The sequence below is a fragment of the Equus caballus genome, chromosome 15, assembly GCF_041296265.1.
Source record: "Equus caballus isolate H_3958 breed thoroughbred chromosome 15, TB-T2T, whole genome shotgun sequence".
NCBI lineage: Eukaryota > Metazoa > Chordata > Mammalia > Perissodactyla > Equidae > Equus > Equus caballus.
Genome location: NC_091698.1, coordinates 60,726,451 through 60,744,365, shown reverse-complemented (window position 1 = coordinate 60,744,365; position 17,915 = coordinate 60,726,451). Strand labels below are relative to the sequence as shown.

At 36.8% G+C, this 17,915-nt stretch overlaps 1 protein-coding gene across 17 annotated transcripts in view; it reads right to left on the bottom strand.

Moving 5' to 3' along the window:
* Window positions 1-374: 374 nt before the first annotated feature.
* Window positions 375-17,915, bottom strand: part of CLHC1 (clathrin heavy chain linker domain containing 1) — a 63,080-nt gene continuing 45,539 nt past the window's right edge. For 10 of the 17 annotated variants that reach the window (XM_070235482.1, XM_070235488.1, XM_070235480.1 and 7 more), the window contains exons 10-12: window positions 6,206-6,408; window positions 2,097-2,276; window positions 375-691 (exon numbers count right to left, since the gene is read on the bottom strand). In XM_070235482.1, coding sequence (XP_070091583.1) covers window positions 495-691; window positions 2,097-2,276; window positions 6,206-6,408 — 580 coding nt within the window. In that variant the 3' untranslated portion in view covers window positions 375-494. Of the gene's footprint in view, window positions 692-2,096; window positions 2,277-5,287; window positions 5,330-6,205; window positions 6,409-17,915 lie in introns of all 17 variants that reach the window. The other 7 variants (XM_070235479.1, XM_023619088.2, XM_023619087.2 and 4 more) reach the window with 1 other exon arrangement.

The following is a 17,915-nucleotide window of genomic DNA, read 5'->3' as shown; positions in this document are numbered from 1 at the left end:
GGGACACATCTTTAACCCAGTAGTACAAAATTATATGCTCTAGGTTTTCACCAGTGAGTCCAACCTTCAAATGACATCTTGCCTTGTTAAAAATCAGGTTTGTAGCATTTGATATTTGGGAAATCAGTTTAACAGACAGAATACTATGCACACCTTCCTCAGTTCTTGCTATCAAATGAGATCACCAGAAAGGAAAATATCTAGACATTAGCTTATGTCCTTAGATAGAAATGCCTAAACTCAGTTTTATACAAAGTTATATTCTTGGATTTATCAAGATTCAATATAAGAAATGATCACATGGAAAAAAAGGAACCAATGGTATAAATGTTTCAAGGACAAATCTCAATGTCATCATAACAAAAGAAGCATGATTTATTTCTGAGATCTTCATACTCTAGATTTATTCATAAGTTGGTTATCCCAAAGTCAATTTGCCCAACCAACATACATAAAATGTTGTACAAGCTCCTTCAACTGGTAAAGATACAGAACTACCAAAAAACATGTTCCATTAAGTTGACTGTATCATCCTCTTCAGAAATTTCTGTAACTCCAGCCTGAGATCGAAGAATGGACATGATGTTATTAGATAATTTGTCAAAGCCATTCTGTAAACATACATTTGCCATTTCTTGCCACCTTTCTAGGGAGCAAAATGGATCATTTATCATAAGGTATTCGATGGCATCTGAGGGAAAAAATACAATATTATATTATGGCACTTATTTGATAATCCACACTTCAGACTTAGCAATTCTTTAAAAATAGAAAAGGATATCTTTTCAACTCAGTTACTATTAATCTGATTCTCATACCTGATTCCTATAAGTTTAATGTGGAGTGCTTAGTCCAGTTCATGGTAAGTACTCAAGTGTTTGTTCTTTCTCCTCCTCCTTTTTCATTAACCTTTTTATGCCTCAATTCACCTGCTACCATTTCTCACATTCCCCACCCCTCCATTCATCTCCTTCTTGGTAAGGTTAGCAGATGTTGCAGGCTACAGGGAGGGAGCTCATAAAGTGAAGAATGTGGGCTCAGGCTCATTCAGAGAGTCTATAAGGTACCACTAGAAACTATCAAATAACTGAGGGCTTATAGGTCTAGTTTTAGGTTTTAGGTCTTAGGTTTTAGGCTTATAGGTCATGATCCTTCAAACACTTTTATAAATGTCCTAGTAGTGCTAACCCAAAGGCTTAAAGACTCTTTGGCAAACCCTCCATCCTATCTCTAGAGACCTTTTAATGGTGGGACTTCCATAACAAATATTTTTCTAAAAGAAATAAAAGAAAGGTTTTGTTTATTAAAGAAAACTAATGGTATTATTTACTTCTGAAAATCAATTATAGTGACTCTCTTTGGTATATATCTATTTATAGAACTCATTTCTTACCCATTACCTGCAATATTTACAATACTTAATGGAAGATGGTTTCTTTTTAGAATACTGTCATCACTATTATTTTATTTCTACCATGATTATTATTTTTCTATCAAATAAAATATTTTAGTTGATATCTGTAGTGATAATTTCAAAATAACATTCCCAAATATGTTTTCATTTAAGTTATTATTCATTCTTTGACCATATAATAATTTAAAATCAAGTTGTCTGCTCAAGTTTCTATATTAAATTGGAGAAAAGAAAGGAAAAAGTGAGATCTAATTACTCTTCATCCTACTGCCAAGTTAAGTTCAGAGTAAATATCACATGTAAATGATATTTACATATGCATTTGGTTTAGGAATAAAAATTCCAGTTTATGTCTAAATAACATTTAAAATATATATTAAAAATTACTAAATATACAAATATGTTAAAAACAAAGTTTTTTGAATAGTGTTAGCTATTAAAATTATGACATTCCCCTCAAGTTTCATAAAGATTCTCTCTTCATTCTAATTCCCCCAAGAAATATATATTATCACCAACAGATTACTATTGACATGGTGATCTTTACATTTATAATTTCCTAAAGTTAACTCTCGCCAAGAAGGAACTCTTAGGTAGACCAAGTTAGCTCAAACATAGTAATCTTGAACCTTTCCCTAAATAACCCACTACTATTTCTTCTACAACATTTTACTCTGCTTACCTCTTCCACCTTTATTTACTTCTTGAAGTAGCTTAATGCCAACTTTTTTCATATCTGTAGAGAACAGATGAAGTATAGCAAGACCAAAGGATAAAGATGGTGGCTTCCCATTCCATTCTTTAGTGAGACACTGAATTAATTCAGTGTGGGGACATAACTTTATTAGCTTCATCAAGTCATCTGAAAGCAAAAATGAAAAACTATGTCTCAACATCCTAATATGATATATCAACTAGAAACTGGGACCAGCTAATGTCTATACCTGCCAATCAACACTTCTTTTTCCAATCCTTCCAAAGCCTTCAATGAACTCAATAGTACTATCCTCAATCAAAAAAAAAATCATGCTCAGCACAGCAAAAACAAAGGAAAATTGTTTATAACAAAGAGTACTAGAAAAAAATTTATCAAAGAAACTGTCATGTCAAAGAAAAGAAATGTGGTTAAACAAAAAGGATTAGACTGGCAATCAGGAAACCTATTTCTAATCATAGCTTCGTCAGTCACTTACTCTTTTGGATCTCAGTTTTTGCATCTTGAAAGTGCTAGAATTAGTATCTCCAATTTCTAAGGTTCCATCTAATACTGTGCTATGTTTGTCTATATCTTGTTGCTCATATTTGGGCCAACTGCTAGTGAATATGTCTTTCTTTCTTTGCCTTGCACAGAAAAAGGGGCTCAGTAATTTTTTTCCTAAAAATATCAAGTATTTAGAAACACAAAAAATGAAGATTTTAGGAAGCCATTAGCTAGTCTAAGTAGCTAGAGGTTGAGCCATATGAAGTTGCCTACATTTGACTATTTTTTACTCCAAAAAAGCAATTTCATATGGTTTAATCTACTAGTTAACCATTGAAGTAATCGAAAGCTATAATCACGATTTATATTACTAAATTTGTAAACTTTGTGTTAACTTCCTAAATTTTTTAAAGTAAAAATATTCCTCTTGGGCCACAACAGAGTTCATTTTCAGAATAATTTCTGAGTGGTAGTTCTTTCAAAAACTATCATAAACATAATTTATACTCTGAAAGGCAGTACAAGTTAATCTAGTGTTTATTAAATACATATTTACTGTACTGGGAACTTACGTACATTAAATCACTGCATTTAACATTCAGTATAAGTGAGATATTATTCTCATGTTACAAGTGAGGAAACAGGCTTAGGGAAGTTAATTTTCACAGAATTATACAAATGGTATAAAGTAGAACAGTTCATCTGACCCCCTGAGTTCATGACCTTACAATCTATAGAGCTGTTTCTCCAAAATAATAAATATGTATGTGTGCATTGTATGTGTGTATGTATATATATACACATGCATGCACATACATACATACAGAGAGAGAAACGGTAAAAGGGGAAACAAGGAAAAGCAAAATATAATTCTATATCACTGAAGTCAAACAATTAAAACAACTTTTTCCTAGAGAAGAGGTAGCAGTTTATAATTTGGGTCACTCAAACTGGCCTCCACTAAGGTGAAGCTATTTATATAGCACCTCCCAGCCCCCAACATTTCATAACTCACCCCTCTCTCTCTATTTCATTCAATCAGGTACTCAAATCCCCTATGGCATGAATTGACTAACTAACCAATATTTACTCAATTATGTGCAAGATATGGTCTCTGACTAATTAGAAAGGACACAAATTCAAATCCTATGACCTCCACCCTCTGCTTACAATCCATTTCTTTATTCCTTGCTCTGACATGTTATTAATCATTATTTATCTCATGTATGTTCTGTTTTAATAAGATTATAAGAGTCTATACACCAATTATGGTATCTGTTTAACTCACAAATATCTAAAACAGTGGTTCTCAAAGTATGGTCTAGGGTTTATAAAGTCAAAACTATTTTCATAAAATTACTAAGTGGTTATTTGCCTTTTTCATTCTCGTTCTCTCACAAATATACAGTGGTATTTTCCAGAGGCTACATGACATGAGATATTACAACACACTGAATATAGGGGCGGAAATGGGAAGCCGGCTATCTTCTCAGCATTAAAATGTCTATTAAAGCAGACATTATGGAGATTTGCAAAAATATAAAGCAATGCCACTCTTTTCAAGAAATTGTATGGTTTGGGAAAAGTTATTTTTCATAAAAAATATTTTATTTATCATGACATGTGATGTGTTTAATGTTATTTTGAATGAATAAATAAATATTTTTAAGTTTTCTGTTTTAACATCTAATAGGATAAATATCAATAGATATAACCCACATAGATAAACGCTCTTTGGGATCTTCAGTGCTTTTTAAAAGTGTAAAGGAGACTGAGACCAGAAAGTGTGAGAGCCTCAGATCTAGAATAATCCAGTTTCCAGATAAGTACATTCAATTGTTGGGGAAGGTGAACAAAGAAATCATTTTGGGCTTTATTCTAGAAATTATTAGGGGGGAAGAAAACAAAAAGAGTCATTAATTCTAAAGCAGATGCTCTATTAGTCAGATTTACACTTTTGGAACAAAAGACTTTTTTAGGACTTTTCTGTTTTGTGTTAATTCGTTTCTGGGTTTTTTAAATTTGTAAATATAAAGCTGATAGTCTAAATCTGAGCGAGAACATTCTTCTCTGGAGCCAGAAAGCATTAACTGAATCTGTCCACTGAGGCCAAAGATGACACCTTGGAAAGCTATGGCTGTTTCTCCTTAAAAAGTAAACTAAGCAAAGGAACTTTTCAAACATTGTTTCTATCTTCTAAGCTTAATTTTTATCAGGTTATTATTTTCATCTTATGATGTTCTGTTAAATAAATTCTGAGGGTAAACATCAAGGTTCTAACTATATAGGAGTGTTATTACTTCTTAAATTAATACAATATATATTTATTTTAGAGTGTAATGCACCCCTAGAGGAAAAGAATAATACGTTAATGAGTCAATCATATTTCAACGTACTTATGGGAGGGCAAATTTTGCAAACAAAAAACAAACTTCACATTTCATTTAATAAAAATTACGAGAGTAATTAAAAACTATATTCCATGATTAAACCCTGACTAACTAAAATAATTTTTACCTATGGAAAAATAATACTTAACACAGAAACTAAATCTGTATGCTTATATAATAATAATAATAAAATACATAATTCATTCAACAAATATTAATCGAATAGTACCTACTATGCCAGATTGTATTCTGTTACTGTGTGTGTATAGGCAAATTACTCACCTCTCTGTGCCTTAGCCTCTCTGTGGAAACATAATTTTTCATCTATAAAACAGGGATAATAAGAAAACCTACTTTATAGAGTTAATATAGGGATTAAGTGAGATAACGCATGTAAAAAGCCAAACTATTAGCTATTATTACACTAATAGTACCAGGCATGCTTACATAATAAATGACGAAATTAGTAACTTTAAAAAATAGATTCTGAGTACAAATCAACCTATTGTTTGAAAATGATTAGATTCAACAGCCATAAAAGATCCTTTTTCCTGGAAAAATGTAATCTAAAAGTGCTGTGTTTTGTTGCATTTTGAAACTTCTTAGAACCGAGGTACACGTCCTGTAAATGAGGACTGACATAGGCCTGGATATGGGAGGCCGTCAGGTCTGCCTGTGCATTGAGGTTACTGCTGAACCAGGTTCACAGTCAGAGCTCAAGTCATTCAGCTGGGGTCACCCTAAAGGCCACAGTTCTCTCAGATCAGAGCCCAGTGGCAACCTAGGCATTTCAAAATTTTGAAATCAACATTATTTCACAAATTCTCCCTTTCTAATGCTTATATCATAGTTTAGAAGATCATATATAAAAAATAAGTTCAGTTACTTTTTAAAAATCCTTTAAGTAGCATGGTCTAATACATTCGCAAAATTTATCTATAAAACTGTATATTTCAGGACTATCCAGTTATAAATGTTTATGTATTGAGGAAATATGTAATACATTTGAAAGTCTAGCATGAAAGTCAATCAGCTCCAGTTTAACTGTTTTCACTGAAAATTACAAAAGAAATCTACTTATCAGTATATGTAAAACGGACTTAATAATGTAAATCCAAAATATTGCCTACTATCATGGATGCTCTCACAATTAAAGTCCAGAAATGGAATGTATACACATAAGCAGACGTTTTTACTCACCAGAAGTAAAGTCCTTGAATTGTTGTATGTATTCCATGGCCCCATGAATCTGACCCTGTTTACACAGGCAAAGAAGAGCTTTCTTGTGCAGGCCACACTCACTGTAGATGATCTGAGCTAAAGCCAGGCACTTGGCCTTGTTATAAGTATCCTGTTCCCCATAATCACAAAGCACATCCCCAGCCTCCTCAGAAAACGTCAGCCTAGAGCAAGCAGATCAATAAGGCATACGTTACAGAGTTCTTGCTGGGGATGAGAATGAAGTGTTTGAAAATTCAGCACAGGAGAACTGGATTTTCTATGGTCTGTAAGAATTCCAAGTTAATAGGCAATTGATGTAGGAGAAATTAAACATATCTAAGATTTAACAATAAGAAGAACAAAAACAATCAGCACACACTCCTTAGTTTTTAAAAAATCTACAAACAAGGTTAAAACTTTCCTGAAAACACTGGTGGGATTTAAAATTACAAGGTAAACAAAAATTCTCTCATAATTAAGGGTCTCAATGTCATCAGTGGTTATCTGGATTCCAAACCCTGTAGAATGTAAGAACTTATTAAATGTTGGTTAAAGATAATGACACCAAATTATTAGCTCAAAATTAGGGACAAATCTTACAAGCATTTGTGCTGAAAGGAAAACAAAGAAAGTTATTTTTAAAATTGTTATAGATTTATAAGAAACAACAGGAAAAAAATAGACATAACTATGTCTATTAGGAGACACTGAAGAAGCAGTTCTTTTGAGACGGCTTAGTTGAAAGATTTCATTTGTCATCATATTTTGTGCTATCTTCATACACAATTGAAGTGGACCATCTGTACTATCACAGTATCTCTACCTAGGAAGCTATCAGCATAAGCCAAAAAATATTTGGGCATAATTAAAGATACCACTTCTAATTACTGGTTGTATGGAAATTGTGCTTTAGTTATATTTTTAATTAATAGCTACAGAATAATAGCAATCACATCATATTGGCATCTGTATACATGAAACGGATTGCCAATAATATTAAAATGAGATCCTGACGCTCTTATAAAATGTCTCTTTACTGAAAATTTAGTAAATAAAACCCTCCGTGTTTGTTAGAGTGGACAGCAGAGAGGTGGGTCTAAAATCATAAGGCAGCTTCTGAGTAAAAGTCAATTATTTAGTAAGCAATTCCCTGACTTTCATATTTTAATTCCAAAATATAGGTTTTGGTAGCTACGGCCATGTTTCCTGAGGCTGAAAAAGTAACTATTTTTGTTTTTGTAGTGACTGCATTATCAGAGCAACATAATAATACCAGTATTTTAGTATTTATTTCTCTTATTAACACCATTGTTTTAATTTTTTACGTGGTCACCATCATGATGCTGTTCCACCTGAGAGGAGGCCAGAGTTGAGGACTGAGGTTGCTCTCTCTTGGCTTGTCACTTTCCAAAAGGATGATCAGGAAAGAAGAGTATGATTAAGAAGAAAAATTACCCAAAGGGAGGAGGAAGGTCAAGCCCCAAAAGAATGGAATAGGCCTTGACAGAAAAAAGGGGAAAGAAAAAGAGGGATTCGAGCCCTGGGGGAAAGGGAGGTAGTCAAGCAGCCCAGACCAGGTGGAGAAATGAGCCTGGGAAACTCCCTCTGCTTTTTTCCCTCCAATCACCTCATCATAATCCTCTTTCTGTTTTGGGGGGTTTTCTTGTTTTGTTTTTGAGGTAGGTTAGCCCTGAGCTAACATCTGCTGCCAATCCTCCTCTTTTTGCTGAGGAAGACTAGCCCTGCGCTAACATCCATGCCCATCTTTCTCTACTTTATATGTGGGATGCCTGCCACAGCACAGCCTGACAAGGGGTGCCAGGTCTGTACCCGGGATCCAAACCGACAAATTCCAGGCCGCTGAAGGGGAACATGTGCATTTAACCACTGCGCCACCGGGCTGGCCCCTCTTCTGTTCTCCTAAAGCTCCCTTCTTGGCTCTCCCCACCTCTACTCCCAACTCTAAGACTCTTTGAGGGACTTCTAAAAGTGGATCTGAGACCAGACTGGCTCTGGAGAATGCAAACGACTAATAAAATAAAATATGTTTAACTCCATTAGTAAACTAAGGCATATTTGATTATAAACCAGATTGTAGATTTTTAAAAGTCAAAATGAAGGTAATATATAATCACTAAAATTATGCATATTTATGTACTGTCATTTTATAGGATTGGGTTTGTAAAGCTAATTTTCAGAAGATATTTTTCCTCTTCTAGGAAGGAGCAATGTCTGCAAGTTAGAGAGCTAATACCAGTAAAGCATCATTTCAGAAATGTTGGCTTTGTGGGTCAAGTGATTATACTCTTCCCAGGTAAGAATGATTAAGAGGGCCAAGGTTAGTCTATAACCGAGGCTGCTTTAGGGCTGACTCTGTGCTGAGCTTCAGAGAAAGAATTGGAGAACTTTTTGTTTAGGGGAACTTTTTAAGGTAGGTGGTAGAGGCCAGGTCATCAGAGTCAGAGATCAGGGGACAGAGGCTAAGAATAAAGAATGTGAATTGCCTTGAGTATTCTGTTATATCATCTCAGGATCCTTAAAGGTGGTGGTATGTTCCTAATTTATGCAGTCAAGGAACTGCATAAGAACTTAAATTCTTACAAATAAGAGGTAGAATGGGCCAAGAACCATCTCTATAGGCAAGGAAATTAATCTTGTCTGAAGCGTCTTTGCACTAGATAAGAGGTGTTAGTAGTGAACATGCACTTTGTGATGACGTCCTCACTTCTGAATCATTTCCGGTGCTCTCTGACAAGTGCTTTCTGTGGTGGGTGTAGAAGTGTGACCAGGCAGAGGAAGAAAGAAGGAGGCAAAGAGCGAAAAGAAGGGTATACCTATGAAGTTTCCTAAAACAGAATTAACTATTATGTGAACAGTAAGTGAAGGCCATAACAAGAGGGAGTGGGAGAAAGACACAGTAACCTGTATTAATGTAATTTTGGTGCATAAATTCACTTTTAATTCTTATTCACAATTTTAAAAATGACCAAAACATGTAAAAATAACTAGGTACCTATGTTAATAGGTGTACAATAAAGAGGGAGTGGGAGAAAGACACTTTGCACTAGTAAACAACAATGCCATCAATCTATGACAGCTTTATGACTATCTAGAATTGTGCAAGGGAAATGATGACTTTGGAATGGATGACAGTATGCAGTAGTATGCAAACTTGCAAATTTTATGGCTGGGACATTTCTAAGTCATGGATTTGTTATTTAGAGAGCGTTTACATTAGTTCATCAATCTCCCTTGTGAAACACTTCTTAAAGATGAGAATTGTTAACTACTCTCTAATACATATCCTATGTCCCTATGCATTCAGAGCCAAGCAAGCATAGCCCTTAGGCTGCAAAATAAGCAGGTCATGGCTACTAGAGAGATGACAAGGAGGCCTTTCCTCACTCTGCCTTCCAATACTCACAGTGCAACCCATGTCCACACAGACCCAGCAAAAGCAGCTGGTATCTATCCCCAGATGGATCCTCATAAGCTGATAGACTCAAAACAAGTGTCCTCTTTTTTGGACCATTGCCCCTTCTCCAGCTGATTACTAACAGCTCACAGCTGCCCCCTTCTCCAAAGAATTGCCCTCAGCTGACTGGAGTCACCCTGCCCAGAAAATTTTGCCTTTCAACCCCCTAGTAGTCTAGAGCTGATGACTAATAAGGGATACAAAAGGCCTGTCCCATAATCAAGGGAAAACAACTCTGTGGTACAGTTTACGGTCCATAGCCCTCTCTCGCAATATTGGCTAATACTAAACTTTACCTGAGGTCACATCCTTGCTTTGTTCTTTCCCCTTCCCTATCCTATCTCACTCCTTCCTTACAAAATTTCCCAAGGAGGGCTCTATCAGTAAATGACATGTACCCAAATCCAACTGTCATGCTCTCTTCAAAGGAATACGGAACCTGAGTGCCAAACATATTCTTCTCTGCCCTGTTATGTAGCAACAGTCCTGCCTTCTCACAACAATCAAAGTCAACCAGGGCCTCCAGACTCAGCCTAAAGTTGCAGGCACGGAAAGCACAAACTCCCTGTGATGGTTAATTTTATGTGTCAACTTGACTGGGCCATGGAGTGCCCAGATATTTGGTCAAATATTATTTTGGGTGTGTCTGTGCAGATGTATTTGCATGACAGTAACATTTGAATCAGCAGACCAAGTAAAGCAGATTGCCCTGTTGAACGTGGGTGGCCCTCATCCAATCAGCTGAAGGCCTGAATAGTAAAGAAAGGCTGACTCTGCTTCAAGTAAGGAGGAACTCCTCCCTCCTGCCTGACTACTTTGGCTAGGACATCAGTCTTTTCCTGCCTTTGGACTCAAACAGAAACACTGGCTCTTCTTGAGTCTTGAGCCTGCCAGCTTTTGGACTAGGACTTATACCATTGGCTCTCTTGGGTCTCCAGTTTACTGACTGCAGATCTTGGGACTTCTCAGGCTCCATAATCACATAAGCCAATTTCTTATATATATACATATCATATGGAGATATATACACATATCCCCTATTGATTCTATGTCTATGGAGAACTCTAACTAATATACTCCCTAAGCAGGCTACTAGGAGTTGAGCAGAGCCACTCTTTATCTCCCAGACCCAAGTATTCTGCTTGTTGGGGATACAGCACCATGTAATTTTTTTTCCTACCTTTTTTTTAATTTAAATTTTTTAAAAGCATGGAATATAACAAGTACAGAAAGGTGCATAAAACCAAGGCATTCTGTTCAATGATTTCTCACGGGTCAAAGACTCACAAAACACAAACCAGATGAAGAACACTATCATCGCCCTGCAGCCCCGCTTGTGGCCTACTAGTCATTCCATCTGCTCTATCCTGAGTTTTAAAGTAAGGTGTTGCCTTGATTTTCTTGATTGTTTTATCACCTAAACATGCATCTCTAAAAAATTACTTTGTTCATACAGTGAAATATACACCTATAATTAAAGGCATAAGGGAGAACCCATCCTAACTGCTGGTTTTTAGCACAATCTTTTATCTTTTCCTCTTTTGCTTACTCTTGTCTCTCCCTTCTATCATCATCACTCTGTGGAAGCATGGGTACAAGATATATATTCCCTATATTTCTCTTGCTTATATCATAAAAATATATCTACATTTACACCAGTAGTTTGTCTTTGCTGTATGCATTTAGATCATTTTGTACACACTTTTCTGCATCTTACTTTTCTTTTTCTTTTTTTTTTTTTTGAGGAAGATTAGCCCTGAGCTAACATCTGCCAATCCTCCTCTTTTTTCTAAGGGAGACTGGCCCTGAGCTAATATCTGTGCCCATCTTCCTCTACTTTATATGTGGGACGCCTACCACAGCATGGTGTGCCAACTGGTGCCAAATCCCAACCAGTGAACCCTGGGCTGCCGAAGCAGAATGTGTGCACTTAACTGCTGCACCACCAGGCCAGCCCCTGCATCTTACTTTTCTTTCTTTCTTTTTTTTAATTGAGTTAATGATAGGTTACAATCTTGTGAAATTTCATTTGTACATTAATGTTTGTCATTCATTTTGTAGGTCCACCACTTCACCCTTTGTGCCCATCCCCCACCCCACCTTTTCCCTGGTATCCACTAAACTGTTCTCTTAGTCCACATTTTTAAATTCCTCATCTGAGTGGAGTCATACACAGATTATCCTTCTCTCGCTGGCTTATTTCACTTAACATAATTCCCTCAAGGTCCATCCATGTTATTGCAAATGGAATGATTTTGTTCTGTTTTGCAGCTGAGTAGTATTCCATTGTATATATGTACCACATCTTCTTTATCCATTCGTCTGTTGATGGGCACTTAGGTTGCTTCCATGTCTTGGCTACTGTAAATAATGCTGCAATGAACATTGGGGTACATAGGACTTTTGGGATTGCTGACTTCAAGCTCTTTGGATAAATACCCAGTAGTGGGATGGTTGGATCCTATGGTAGTTCTATTTTTAATTTTTTGAGGAATCTCCATACTGTTTTCCATAGCGCCTGCACCAGTTTGCATTCCCACCAGCAGTGTATGAGGGTTCCTTTTTCTCCACAACCTCTCCAACATTTGTTACTATTAGTTTTAGATATTTTTGTCATTCTAATGGGTGTAAGGTGATATCTTAGTGTAGTTTTGATTTGCATTTCCCTGATGATCAGCAATGATGAGCATCTTTTCATGTGCCTATTGGCCATCCATATATCTTCTTTGGAGAAATGTCTGTTCATGTCTCCAGCCCATTTTTTGATTGGGTTGTTTGATTTTTTGTTGTTGAGTTGTGAGAGTTCTTTATATATTATGGATATTAAGCCTTTGTCAGATATATGACTTGCAAATATTTTTTCCCAGTTAGTGGGTTGTTTTTTTGTTTCAATCCTGTTTTCATTTGCCTTGAAGAAGCTCTGTAGTCTGATGAAGTCCCATTTGTTTATTCTTTCTATTGTTTCCCTTCTCTGAGAAGACATGGTGTCTGAAAATATCCTTTTAATACTGATGTCAAAGAGTGTACTGCCTACGTTTTCTTCTAGAAGCCTTATGGTTTCAGGTCTCACCTTTAGGTCTTTGATCCATTTTGAGTTTATTTTGGTGAATGGTGAGAAAGAATGGTCAATTTTCATTCTTTTACATGTGGCTTTCCAGTTTTCCCAGCACCACTTGTTGAAAAGACTTTCTTTTCTCCATTGTGTGCCCTCAGCTCCTTTCTCGAAGATTAGCTGTTCATAGATGTGTGGTTTTATTTCTGGGCTTTCAATTCTGTTCCATTGATCTGTGCACCTGTTTTTGTACCAGTCCCATGCTGTTTTGATTACTGTAGCTTTGTAGTATGTTTTGAAGTCAGGGATTGTGAGGCCTCCTGTTTTGTTCTTTTTTCTCAGGATTGCTTTAGCAATTCAGGGTCTTTTGTTGCCCCATATGAATTTTAGGATTCTTTGTTCTAATTCTGTAAAGAATGTCATTGGGATTCTGACTGGGATGGCGTTGAATCTGTAGATTGCTTTAGGTAGAACGGACATTTTAACTATGTTTATTCTTCCAATCCATGTACATGGAATGTCTCCATCTCCTTATGTCATCATCCAATTCTCTCAGAAAAGCCTTGTAATTTTCATTATATAGGTCCTTCACTTCCTTAGTTAAATTTACCCCGAGGTATTTGATTCTTTTTGTTCCGATTGTGAATGCTACTGTGTTCTTGAGTTCTTTTTCTGTTAGTTCGTTATTGGAGTATAGAAATGCTACTTATTTATGCAAATTGATTTTGTACCCTGCAACTTTGCTGTAGTTGTTGATTACTTCTAAGAGTTTTCCAATGGATTCTTTGGGGTTTTCTATATATATAGGATCATGTCGTCTGCAAACAGTGAGAGTTTCACTTCTTCCCTGCCTATTTGGATTCCTTTTATTCCTTTTTCTTGCCTGATTGCTCTGGCCAGGACCTCCAGTACTATGTTGAATAAGAGTGGTGATAGAAGGCATCCTTGTCTCGCTCCTGTTTTCAGGGGGATGGCATTCAGTTTTTGCCCATTGAGTATGATGTTAGCTATGGGTTTGTCATATATGGCCTTTATTATGTTGAGGTAGTTCCCTTCTATCCCCATTTTGTTCAGACTTTTTATCATAAATGGCTGTTGGATCTTGTCAAATGCCTTCTCTGCATCTATTGAGAAGACCATGTGTTTTTTATTCCTCAGTTTGTTGATGTGGTGTATCACGTTGATTGATTTGCGGATGTTGAACCATCCCTGTGTCCCTGGTATGAATCCCACCTGATCATGATGTATGATCCTTTTGATGAATTGCTGAATTCTGGTTGCCAAAATTTTGTTTAGAATTTTTGCATCTATGTTCATCAGTGATATTGGCCTGTAGTTCTCTTTTTTCGTGCTGTCCTTGTCAGGTTTTGGTATCAGCGTGATGTTGGCCTAGTAGAATGTGTTAGGAAGTGTTCCATCTTCCCTAATTTTTTGGAATAGCTTGGAAAGGATAGGTATTAAATCCTCTCTGAAAGTTTGGTAGAATTCCTCAGGAAAGCCATCTGGTCCTGGGGTTTTATTCTTTGGGATGCTTTTGATTGCTGTTTCAATCTCTTTCCTTGTGATTGGTGTGTTCAAATTGTCTGCCTCTTCTTGAGTGAGCTTTGGGATATTGTAGGAGTCCAAGAATTTATCCATTTCCTCTAGGTTATCCATTCTGTTGGCATATAGTTTTTTGTAGTATTGTCTTATAATCCATTGTATTTCTGCAGAGTCTGTTGTTATTTCTCCTCTTTCATTTCTGATTTTGTTTATTTGAGCTTTCTCCCTTTTTTTCTTTGTACGTCTGGCTAGGGGTTTGTCAATTTTATTTATCTTCTCAAAAAACCAGCTCTTTGTTTCATTGATCCTTTCTACTGCCTTTTTCGTTTCAATAGTATTTATTTCTGCTCTGATTTTTATTATTTCTCTCCTTCTGCTCACTTTGGGCTTTATTTGTTCTTTTTTCTCTAGTTCAGTTAGGTGTAGTTTATGATTGCTTATTTGGGATTTTTCTTGTTTGTTAAGATATGCCTGTATTGCGATGACTTTTCCTCTTAATACAGCTTTTGCTGTATCCCATTGAGTTGGTATGGCATGTTATCATTTTCATTTGTTTCCAGGTATTTTTTAATTTCTTCTTTAATTTCTTCAATGATCCATTGCTTGTTCAGTAGTGTGTTGTTTAGTCTCCACATCTTTGTGCCGTTCTCAGCTTTTTGCTTGTTATTAATTTCTAGCCTTATAGCATTATGATCGGAGAAGATGCTTGTTATTATTTCAATTTTTTTAAATTTGTAGAGGCTTGCCTTGTTTCCCAACATATGGTCTATCCTTGAGAATGTTCCATGTGCACTTGAGAAGAATGTGTATTCAGCTGTTTTAGGATGAAGTGATCTATATATGTCTATTAAGTCCAATTGTTTTAGCTTTTCATTTAGCTCCACTGTTTCCTTCTTGATTTTCTGTCTGGATGATCTGTCAATTGATGTGAGTAGGGTGTTGAGGTCCCCTACTATTATTGTGTTGTTTTCAACATCTTCCTTTAGGTCTGTTAATAGTTGCTTTATGAATCTTGGTGCTCCTGTGTTGGGTGAATAGATATTGATAAGTGTTATTTCTTCTTGATGAAGTGTCCCTTTAATCATTATATATTGTCCCTCTGTGTCTCTCTTTACCTGCCTTATTTTGAAATCTACTTTGTCTCATATAAGAATTGCAACACCTGCCTTTTTTTGCTTGTTATTAGCTTGAAGTATTGTTCTCCACCCCTTCACTCTGAGCCTGTGTTTGTCCTTGGGGCTGAGGTGTGTTTCTTAGAGGCAACAAATTGTTGGATCTTGTTCTTTAATCCATTTTGCCACTCTGTGTCTTTTTATTGGAGAGTTCAATCCGTTTACATTGAGAGTGATTATTGTTGCATGTGGACTTAATGCTGTTAATCTGTCGCTCATTATCTTGTTTTCCTGCGTTTCTTTTCCTTTGTGCTTTAGCCTACCCATTTAATACTGCAATTTCTTATGCTGGGTTTCTTAGATTTTTCCTTATTTATGTTTTGTGCCTCTGTTCCATTTTTTAGTTTAGTGTCTACCCTGAAGTTTGTATTTAGAATCTCGTGTATAATATAGTCTATTCTCTGGTGGTCTCTTACTTACTTGGCCTATACTGATTTAGACCCTTTGCTCTTCCCCTCCTAAATAATTATTTTCATTTCTTATTCCAACTCGTGTTATGAATTTGTAGTTAGAGTGATAAGATCGTCCTTGCTTTGGTAGTTTCCTTACCTTTACCCTAATGCTGTAGTTGAATATTTGCTATCCTGTTCTGGTTCTATCCATCAGTCTCCCTAGTCTGTGGTTTGTGACCCCTTTCTCCCTTTTTTCTTTTTTCAGGTATGAGAGCCTTCTTGAGGATTTCTTGTAGTGGAGGGCTTTTAGTTACAAATTCCCTTAACTTTTGTTTGTCTGGAAAAGATTTAATTTCTCCCTCATATCTGAAGGAAATTCTTGCTGGATAGAGTATTCTTGGCTGAAGATTTTTATCTTTTAAAGCTTTGAATATGTCACTCCATTCTCTCCTAGCTTGTAAGGTTTCTGTAGAGAAATCCACTGAAAGTCTGATAGGAGCTCCTTTGTAGGTTATTCTCTTCTTTTTTCTTGCTTCCCTGAGTATTCTTTCTTTATCTTTCCTTCTTGCCATTTGTACTACTATGTGCCTTGCAGCAGGTCTTTTTACATTGACAAATCTAGGAGATCTGAAATCTTCCTCTACACACATTTCTCCATCAATCCCTGGATTTGGGAAGTTCTCTTCTATAATTTCATTAAGCACACTTTCTGCTCCATTTTCCTTTTCCACATTCTTGGGAATTCCTATGATCCTTAAGTTCTTACTCCTCATTGAATCCACTATCTCTTGGAGATTTTCCTCATTTTTTTTAATTCTTAGTTCTCTTTCTTCCTCTGTCTGGAGCCATTCAGCCTGTCTATCTTCAATTATGTTAATTTGCTATTCTATGGTGTCTACACGGGCATTCAGGGAATCTATATTCTGTTTTATCTGGTCCATTGTGTTTTTCATCTCTAGTAATTCTGTTTGACTCTTCTTTATAATTTCAACCTCTTTTGTGAAGTAACTCCAGAACTCATTGGCTTATTTCTCTATCTTTCTCTCTACCTCATTGAGTTTTTTGATTATAGCTGCTCTGAACTCATTATCACTTAGTTTACCTAATTCCAAGTCCTCAGGACTTAATTCTATGGTTTTATTGTTTTCCTTCTGGTCTGGGGCTTTTATAAATTGCTGGATGGTAGAGGAGCAGTTTTTTTGCATGGTGGTAGAATTCGGTTGCAGTTACAGCCTGTCGCCACTAGATGGGGGTCGAGAGCCACGTGTTCTGAGCTCTCTGCCTTTGGGCAAGATGGTGGCGCCCAGTGCGCTTTCTGTGAGGGAGGGGCTGCTATTCTCACGCGCCAATCTGGATTCGGATCAGTTCTGTTCTCTAGTCTCCCAAGGCCCTGGGTTTATGTGGTCCCCACACACAGAACCTTTCCCCTGTCACCAGGTTTCCACTGAACCAGCAGCAGGAGTCCTGGATGATCCCCCAGTCATGCAGCCCCTCCCCTGCTCCTTCCCTGACCGGGCAGGAGGGATCGCAGACTCCAGGGGAGGGAGCGACTTTCTCTCCTACCCATTCCAGCGCCTCCGAGGCCGTCAGCAAGGTCTATGTTCTCTGCCTTCTTGGTATTGTAGGTCTCTAACGTGTTGGCATTAGATTTATTCTCTGAAATTCAGTTTTTCCAATCCTTTGTTGTATTTTGGAGGGGAGAGAATCCCGGGTCAGCTCACCCCGCCATTTTGCTCTGCCCCTTGCCAGCACCATGTAATTATTTATTGGTTTAAGGCGTACACTTCATCCTGAAGGATGTTACTACATCTTCAAAGCTTGCATCATCTGGACACCACCTGAACCATCCATGAACCAAGTTTGGGTTTTTTTCTTTCTCTGTCTGCCGATCTTACATAACTCCACTCCTGCATGAGGCCATAGGGGAAGAGTTGTGCAAGCAATATCAGTGAGTCAATGGTAGTTGACATGGGGTCTGGTCCACCTATTGATGAAGCTTACTTGTGTGCTCTGGATCTGCCTGATCATGATCTTGGTTGTACCTGATTTTGGGTGG